The sequence below is a fragment of the Dioscorea cayenensis genome, unplaced genomic scaffold, assembly GCF_009730915.1.
Source record: "Dioscorea cayenensis subsp. rotundata cultivar TDr96_F1 unplaced genomic scaffold, TDr96_F1_v2_PseudoChromosome.rev07_lg8_w22 25.fasta BLBR01000701.1, whole genome shotgun sequence".
NCBI lineage: Eukaryota > Viridiplantae > Streptophyta > Magnoliopsida > Dioscoreales > Dioscoreaceae > Dioscorea > Dioscorea cayenensis.
In genome coordinates this window covers 39,335-48,659 of record NW_024087092.1, presented here as the reverse complement: position 1 = coordinate 48,659, position 9,325 = coordinate 39,335, and the positions used below count along the sequence as shown (strand labels likewise).

At 42.8% G+C, this 9,325-nt stretch overlaps 1 protein-coding gene and 1 non-coding gene across 2 annotated transcripts; one reads left to right on the top strand and one right to left on the bottom strand.

Annotated features, from left to right (window-relative positions):
* Positions 1 to 1,672: 1,672 nt before the first annotated feature.
* Positions 1,673 to 2,695, bottom strand: LOC120254900. Its single transcript, XM_039262881.1, has 2 exons — positions 2,210 to 2,695; positions 1,673 to 1,987 (listed from the first exon to the last, which is right to left on the bottom strand). The coding sequence occupies exons 1-2, from the start codon at positions 2,693 to 2,695 to the stop codon at positions 1,673 to 1,675; spliced, it is 801 nt and encodes a 266-aa protein (XP_039118815.1).
* Positions 2,696 to 3,159: 464 nt separating this feature from the next.
* Positions 3,160 to 3,266, top strand: LOC120254901. Its single transcript, XR_005534801.1, has one exon. It is a non-coding gene; the product is annotated as a small nucleolar RNA R71 (small nucleolar RNA).
* The last annotated feature ends 6,059 nt before the right edge of the window (positions 3,267 to 9,325 follow it).

Sequence of the window (9,325 nt, the reverse complement as noted above, 5' to 3'; positions counted from 1 at the left end):
TAGGGGGTATCCATATCATCATATGATGAAGAAAAAGAATAAAAAAATTGAGTGCACAACATTTTCAATGTGAAAAATGAAAAAATTAGCCCTTGCTACAGTACCCGTGAAAATTTTTGCAAGAGTTCTCCTAGACATGGAGCTTCCCAAAATTTACAAACGAAGTAGAAACTCAAGGGATTAAGCATACACCACATCACAACAATCAAATATGTCATTCAACCTACAAAGATAAAATAAGAACACAACAAAATCCAAGTTTGTGACAAAACCTTGTATTAGGGCTTGAAAGCTTGGAGTGAAGAGATCCGGCGAAAAAGATGGTAAAATTGCGATTAAATTTCACGGTTGAGTTTCCAAGATGGAGGAGAGGGGATTAGAGAAGGAAAACCCAAGAAAATGGTGGAGAAATGAGGTAGAGTGAAAGATAAATGGGAGAAAACTAAGAGGAGAAGTTGGAGGGTGGAGTAGAGAGAGAAAGGGCAAGAACACCACTTTAATGGGCTGGCCAGCCCATGTGGGTCCCATGCGGGCACATGCTACCCGCATGGGTTGGAAAATTTCAGCCTGAAAGACTCACGGGCACCATGCGGGCGCATGGCGCCCGTGAGCTTTTCAGCCCGCGCGCGCAACGTGAGGCCGAGAGCCTCACGGGCGGTCTCGCGGGCACATGGCACCCGTGAGACCCACAGCCCATTGACTAAGGCTCCTCGTGAGGGGCCTCTTGCAGCCACAATGATGCCCGCAAGGCCATGGATCATGCCACAAGTGTCCATACGGGCCGTATACAGCCCGTATGGACCTGGAAAATCAAAAAATTGGCATGGTTCCTCTTGCAAACTCAATAAAATACGAATTACAACCATTTAAACGTCGAGAGGACAATGAAACACTACTAAACATTGCTAATTCAAGGACAAAGACAAGCGAGCAAGCCTAAGCATGAGTTGAGCACAACAACAACAACAACAACAACAAAAATAAAAAAAGTACGAAAATCTCACAAACATGAGCATTCAACCACAATAAAGAAACTAAGTAACTAAAAGAAATACGAAAATTTAAAGATGACGAATTAAAAGACTTGGGTTGCCTCCCAAGAAGTGCTTGTTTAGCGTCATTAGCTCGACGTACCTTCATTCTTACCTCATGGGGGATTAAATGGTGGGGACTTACCTCCAAACCCAAGAGAAGTGCTCCAAGATGGGAAACTAATCGAGAGGCATGAAAAGACACGGAATTTACACTTCCCCTCAAAGAATAGTCGATCAATCTACCGTGGTGGTGACAGAGCGCAATTCGTCCTCACTTTTTGTTTCTTGTCCCTCTTACACCAGATTTTCCTAGTGGTTGATTTGTTTTTATTGTTCGGCCACGGAAATGTCCCCACATAGCCTACATGCTTTACCTGTGTGGGAGGTGGATTGTTTTCCTTGCGTTTATCGTTATCCATTCCTTCCAAAAATTCATCCAAGGGGTTAATTGGCAAGACCTCTTGCACACAATCAGTAATAAGCATATCAGTTTCATCAGTAAAATAGAGGGGATCATCGTGGTCCAAGGTGTGTTTAATGGCCGCAGGAAGAGTGAGAATGACATCCTCATCCCCCACTCTCAACGTCATTTTCCTCCCTTTTACATCAATTAGGGCACCGGCGGTGTTAAGAAATGGTCACCCGAGGATTAATGGTACTTTAACATCACCATCCACATCAAGAATAACAAAATCTACCGGGATAATAAACTTATCTATTCTAACCAGCACATCCTCAACAACACCACATGGTTTCTTTATAGAACGATCTGCGAGTTGTATTGTCATCCTTGTGGGCCTGATGTCTTCCAATCCCATTTTCAAAAACAACTTGTAAGGCATTACATTGATGCTGGCCCCAGAATCTGCCAAGGCTTTTTCTTGCATGCCTTCCCCAATCACACATGGAATAATGAAACTCCCGGGATCAGTAAGTTTCTTAGGGAGCTTCCTCTGAATCATTGCAGAGCAATTCCGTGGTAATGCAATTATTTCTAATTCCTCCAACTTTCTCTTGTTAGTCAACATGTCTTTCATAAACTTTGCATACTTGGGCATTTGAGTTAACGCTTCAACAGGAGGGATATTTATGTGCAACTGCTAGAATACATTGAGGAATTTCTTGAATTGAGCCTCATTTTTATCTTGCCTCAGCCTAGTCGGATAAGGAATTACCAGCTTGTACTCGGGTATCCTTGGTGTTAGTAGTTTAAGGGTTCCTTCATCTTGTTTTTCCTTTATCCCTTCAACTTCACTCTCAGATGGCTTAGGGTTTTCTTGTATGGCTACCCCATTATGTTTAGTGCTTGAGCTCTCCTCGGCTCGTGCTTCAACCTGTTTCCCACTCCTGAGAGTGACGACATTCAAATGCTCCCTCAGATTATTTTCAGTGTTACTAGGTAAGCTATCTGGTGGGCGCTCCGAATTTGCCCTAGCAAGTTGCCCAACCTGGTTTTTCAATGGTTGAATGGAGGCTTGAACATTCCTCAAAACATTGTTCACTTCAGCGAATTGATTGTTGATGTTTACAAATTTTGCCTCGGTATTGATCATAAAGCTCGCTAACACATCTTCAGTGGTGAACTTCTTCTCGGGCTTTTGAGGAGGTTGTTGTAAAGGCCTTGTGGTTGCGGGGGCCGATGTTGCTGTTGTTGACCCCATGAAAAATTTGGGTGATTCCTCCACCTCGGATTATATGTGTTTCTATAGGGATTCCCCGGGCCTCTCGAAGCTTCCCCAACATAATGAACTGCCTCTACTGCGGCATCTGTGGCTATTGAGATTGGACACTGAACAATAGCATGCCCCGCCCCACAGGTCTTGCAAGACAACACTGCTCCAGAATTTGAGCTTGTACCCAACACAAACTGATCGAATCTCTTTGTTAGGGCCTCAACCTTGGCGGCTAGCATAGTGTTGTCATTTATCTCATAAATATTCCAGCTACCTTAGGGGGCTTATGCCTAGTAGACCAATGGCATTCATTAATTGCCATGTTTTCAATCAAAATTTCAGCATCTTCAGGGGTTTTATTACTCAATGACCGCCCTGCTGCAGCATCGATGAGCTGTCTTGTTGCATAATTCAGGCCATTACAAAGCATCTGGATCCTCATCCACGAGTAAAAACCATGATGGGGACACTTGTATAGGAGATCCTTGAATCTCTCATGTGCTTCAAAATGTGTCTTGCAGTCCCCTTGCCAGAATGCAGAAATCTCTTGTCTCAATTTAGCTACTTTTCTTGGTGGGAAATACCTAGCAAGAAATTTGTCCACCATTTCATTCCAAGTGGTGATCGATCCCGGAGCCAATGAAGTAAGCCATCTATATGCTGCTCCCCTTAGACTGAAAGGGAATAATCTCAATCTTATAGCATCATCGGACACTGAGTTAATCTTGAAGGTGGAACAAATTTGGAGGAATCGAGACAAATGAGCATGCGGGTCTTTTGAACCATCCCAATTGTGCTTGCTTTGATTTCAAAGTTATTAGCCGTCATGGTGGGAGCATGCATACTGAATTCCTCATGAGTAAACTGAGGCCTTTCATAATCATACAAGGTTCGCCTTGGTTCTGGCATGACTGAAGGTTTACTAATCTCAACTCGTGTTCCTTGATGTTCTAAATTCTCAGCCACCTATCCCAATCATTGATGCAAGGCTCTCTCGATTTCGTTGACTGGTTCTACCAGATCTGCTTGATTGGCGCTTGTCATAAGATGGTGCCTTGCACAGTAATGAGAGTCAATGATCAAGAAATAAGAGGATGATAGTGAAACAAAATAAAGTCAAGTAAAAGGAAAAATATGTGCAAAAAGGAATAAAAAGATGAAAAAGTACAGAATTAAAGAAACAATGGCTAAATCAATAAACTCTAAGTTTTCTGAGTATTCCTTGTGGGTCCCTGGCAACGGTGCCAAAAACTTGATACACGATCCGCAAGCGTACGGAGTCATCAAGTAATACCTCTTGTGCGAGCACGAGAGGGTCCTATTCCCTCGGCCCAAGGATTTACCCTTACTTCCTCTTCGCGTATTATCTAGCCGAAAGATTTGAAGGGTTTCTCTAATCTACTAATTAAAGTGAAAGAACTACAAGTGGAGTCTAAAACAAGGCAAGGGTATAAAATCAAGGGACAGAAGTGGTCATGGATGCAGATTCCCTAGGGGCTACTAAAGTGTAAAGGATGTTAAGAATGTCATGCAATTGAGTGTTTGGACCTAGTGATTTTCTAAATTAGATAAACTCGATGGTCACGGCAATTGACCCCTAATCTGGTATAAGTATTGATACGGAATTTCTTCCGATCAAATCCTCATACGATTGCATTAATAAAAGGGAAAATCTCTAATTAGAGCCGGAACACAACTTGGTCTAGCCCTAATATTGGAGGGGTACAAAATACCCGATGGTCACGATGTATTCGTACATAAATCCCTTCCAAACTTGGTGTGTCTAGTACAAGGGCGATGGTCACGCTACCAAGTACAACCTAGGAGTTGGTTTACAGAGTTCTCATGTAAGAAACACATCAAATGCACCAAGAATGAATCACAAACACACAACAATTGGAATAGACAAAATTAGATCATCCAAATACACAAGTTCACCCCAAGGTTCACCGGCATCCGTTGACCTTGGGGTCTACTCGTCCATGCAAACAAATACAAACAATAGGTCCATGAAAACAACTACAAATGTGATAAGTGCTTGTGCGATATGAATGCGAAGCATTCATTCCTTATGTTGAGCGTTACTTTTCTCAGGCTTTTACATTAATATGTGTGTTTTTATGTTACTTTTATGCAGGTAAGGTTGTGAGGCTAAATATGAAGGAAATAGGCCAATGTGGATCATAATGCACCTATTTTGGAGGAGATCTTGCTAAGGTTCAAACGCAAAGACATAGGTCAGGTGTGAGATGCTAGAGTGTGTGCCAACCTCCTCGTATTCGAGTGAGCACATTCATTTGGAGGGGCACAAAGGCAGTCACACTCGAACATTCTGATTTATGCATACAAGAACAAGAACCCCACCAACATATATATCATTGAAGAAGCAAGTGATTTACGACGTGAACGTGTGCCCGTTTGGGTTACCCCAATGAAAGTATGGAATTCGGGAGTATTTCCGGCATAGTACTGTAGCAGCCCGGCCGAGAAATCAGAGAAACAGAGAATCCACACGGGCGTGTGGAAATTATCCACGCTCGTGTGGAAATTCCACAGGGGCGTGTGACATCATACACGCCCGTGCAGTCGCCCGATTCCAGCCCTATGTAAAGCCGTTTTCATCCACGATTTTGAGATTCTTTTCTCCATCTTTTCCCCAACTTGTGAGAGGACTTTCGGCTAGGGTTTCTGAGGGGTATTGGCCAAGGTTTTTGGAGAAGTTCTACTGGCTCCGACATCGTGATTCCATTAGGAAGAAGGTTGGTAGGGGAGCTTCGATCGAGGCGTATCCTATACCGGACGAAGGAATCTTTGGACTGACAGTAGAGGACTCTCCACAAGACCATCGACACGACCATCGAGGGGGTTTCTTTATGGATTCATTGCTTTTTACATTTCGATTTCTTTGATTGTATTAAGCTCCATGGAGAGCTAAACCCCTAGTGGGTACTTGGATGATTGTGAACCCTAGGATGTATTCGTTTTCATTGAACTACTTTTATTATGCTTTCAATAAATTGATGTTTATTGTGAGTTCCAACCTTGAATGCTTGATTGTATGAACATTTCCCCTAGAGTGACACTAGGGTTGAGAGTTCTTGTTGGTAACCTTGTGAGTGAGTGACACACCACGAGTGTTAGACAAAGCTAGGTTGGAGAGGGTTGAGAGGGTGAGTCGAGAGGTACAAGAGCGTCCCCTTTCCCCTCCGGCGTGATAGATTCTACCTCCGTTCCTTGAGTTCTTTTGCGGCCATAATAGAGTGAGTGGTCTAAGGGATGAACCTCCGCTGGGGCCTAGTTGCGCGTGCAATGGAGTGAAGCGTTGAGAGGATCTTAGTATCTAGGGCTTAATTGTGGCTAGGGACCTTCCGCCTGGACCAAAGGGTTAGGTCTACATTTAGGAAGAGATTTATCACTTGGAATCTCTAGAGTTCATTGCAACTCTATGCGAGTGCGAGGTGTTGAGATTGTTCGATTTCTCCTCCGGGACATGTATAGAGTTAGGCATAGTTGACCTTAGATTTGGGACTATGTATGTAAGGAATTCCACGACTCACCATTGCATTGATTAGGAAGCATAATAGAGAGTTCTTGCACTTGAAGCGATTATCCTAGGTGAAGCATTATCCCAGTACCCCATCTTTATCGATTGCCTTACCCTCTTCATACTTTTGCTCTTCCACTTGTTGATTTTATTGTTGAGAATTGAATCAATTTCACACCTATCACAATTGATCTTCCACATAGCTAAGAATCAAATTAAGTATTTTCACTCCCTACTCCCTTGGATTCGACCCCGCTCACCCGGGATTATTACTTCGACAGGCCCGTGCACTTGCCGGATATAAGCAAGGGGAACTTGTCAAAATGGCATAAGAAAACTCCCTCAAAAAATAGAAATGAGATGACAAGCCAAGTGACCTGGAAGGCTTCCACGGACGCCGCGATTGGGGTTGCTTCCCTTATCGTCTACAAACTCCCAAAGAAGAAATTGATGAAGATCTAGGCAAACCAAGCTTCTCCCTTTGATTCTCCTTCTCCAAAACGTGTGATCTTGCCTCCTCTGAACTGGTCAAAGTCGGCTCCAACAACTCCCGCAAAAGCTTTCTCCAAACACCTCCCCCATTTTGCCCTAGAAATTCAGTACAATATATACCTCGTCATATCCATACAGGCTCCATGCAGGCGCATGGAGCCCGTGAATCTCATTGTCGTTTCGCCCAGAAAAGTTGTCTGTGCTACAGTGCTCAGCTACAGTATTCCTGCTACAGTAGCCGGGGGTTGTTAAATTCCAGCAAACCTCACGGGCACCCATGCGGCCGCATGGACCCCGTCAAGCTCACAGCCGAATGCTCGCAGCATGAATAGTGACTCCGCTACTTTACCGCTATAGTGCCTGCTACAGTGCTCGAACCCCAACAATGCCATTTTTAGTGTCGAATTCATCCAATTTGCATTTTTGAGCTTCGTTTGACTCTTTTAAGATTTGCAACACCAAAATAACCAATTTATACTTAAATGGGCATCAATTTATTAAAATATACACAAGTAATACAAGATTAATATGTATAAAATACGTACATTTAGGTGTTTATCAATTCTCATGCTTGTGCAAAGAAGTGGTGTGGTTGTGAAGTGTAGCCTCGACTGATTGAAATCTTGTATCCGATGATTGCACAAATCTAGTCAAGGCCTTCTCTAAATCAGTCATTCGGGTTTCTAAGCCTAAAACTCGGTTCTCTATGTTTGGGGCTTGTTGTTGTTGGAAACCTATTGGTACCATGGCCTTTTGTGGTCCTTGGTTATTCCATGAGAAATTGGGATGATTCTTCTAACCAAGATTGTAGGTGTTGCTATATGGATTCCCTTGGTTCCTCATTGCATTACCCACAAAATCCACTTTCTCCACTGAAGATACATCACCAATAGAGATCGGGCAATCGGAGGGAGCATGTCATCCACCGCATCCGGTGCAAGTAGTCACGCCCGCCACTCTATTAGAAGTTAGAAGGTCTAATTTCTTACTCAATGATTCCACTTGAGCTGCCAATGAAGTTACTGCATCTATTTCTTGAAGCCCGGCCACCTTTTTCTTTTCCCGCGCATTCCACTGATAACTGTTCATGGCCATGTCTTCTACTAACTGTCGGGCTTCTTCCTATATTTTACTCCCCATTATACCTCCTATGGCGGTATATAACAATTGCCTTGTACTCAGATTCAACCTATTATAGAAAGTCTTAATAATCATTAATTCGGGAAATCCATGCTGTGGCACCTCCGTAAAATATCCTTGAAGTGCTCCCATGTCTCAAACAATGACTCTAACTCCATCTGCACAAACGATGATATTTCATTGCGAAGCTTAGCCGACTTCCCTAGAGGAAAGTATCTAGCAATAAAAGCTTCGACCACCTTGTTCCAAGTCGTGATGGAGGCCTTGGGCAAAGAATATAGCCACTGCTTGGCTCTTCCCTTGAGAGAGAATGGGAAAGCCCTCAATCTAATAGCATCATTCGATACACCGTTAATCTTCAGCATAACACAAACTTCCAAAAAGTTCTCTATATGGTTGTTTGGATCCTGATCGGCCAAACCATTGAACTACGCTGATTGTTGAATCATTTGGATGAATGCTGGCTTCAGCTCGAAGTTTGGAGCTATAATCGGGGGTTGCACAATACTCTATTGCTCATTTTGCTCATTTTGTTCCGCTATATTATCTAACCCTTCAACTTCTATTTTAACTTGATTAGACGGTTCTTGCACAGGTTCTTTTCCCCTTCTTCTGAGTGTACATTCAAGTTCAGGATCTCCTTCAAACCATATCGAAGGGTTCCCTCTGGTCAAAACCTAGAGCTGCACCCAAAGAAAGAGAACAAATCTGAATGATGATAGAAAACGAAGACGGGAAATATAATGAATAAATGAATAGCTAAGAAAACAAAGTGCAAAGTATTTCTAAACGCCTACTCCCTGGCAATGGAACCAAAAACTTGACAACGCCCCTTGCCTATATCCCGCAAGTGGACAGGTTTGTCGAAGTAATAAATCCCAGATGAGTGGGTATCGTATCCACACGGAGTAGGGAATAAAAATACTTGAATTATTTCATAACTAAGCAAAAAGTAAATAATAGCTGTGTTATAAGATGTAATGTAAACAAAAGTAAAAGAGATAAGAGAAAAGGTACAAGTAAAGGGGAAGTAAGGCAATCGATACAAATGGGGTACCCGGATATTGTTCCGCCTTGGACAATCGTTTCAAGTGCAAAAACCCTACAATATGCTTTCTAACTAATACATTAATGAGTCATGGATATCCTTCAATACATGATCCTAAATCTAAGGTCAACCATGCCTAACTCTATATATGTCCCAGAGGAAAATTTGAACAATCTCTCAACCTCGCACTCGTATAGAATCGCAATGAGTTCTATTGATTCCAAGTGATAAATTCTCTTCCTAGATGTCGACCTAACCCTTTGGTGCAAGTGAAAGGTCCCTAGTCACAATTAAGCCTAGGTGCTAAAATCACTTTAACACTTCACTCCGTTACCTCTGCAACTAAGCCCTAGTGGAAGGTCATCCCTTTGCCCATTCACTCTACTATAGCTGC

What these genes read in the sequence shown, in the direction of transcription:
- LOC120254900 (XM_039262881.1), bottom strand. Translation starts at nt 2,695, where the DNA reads ATGGGGTCAACAACAGCAACATCGGCCCCCGCAACCACAAGGCCTTTA. An exon ending in GGATACCCGAGTACAAGCTG is followed by an intron (nt 1,988 to 2,209) that starts GTAATTCCTTAT and finishes GCAATGATTCAG; the next exon opens with AGGAAGCTCCCTAAGAAACT.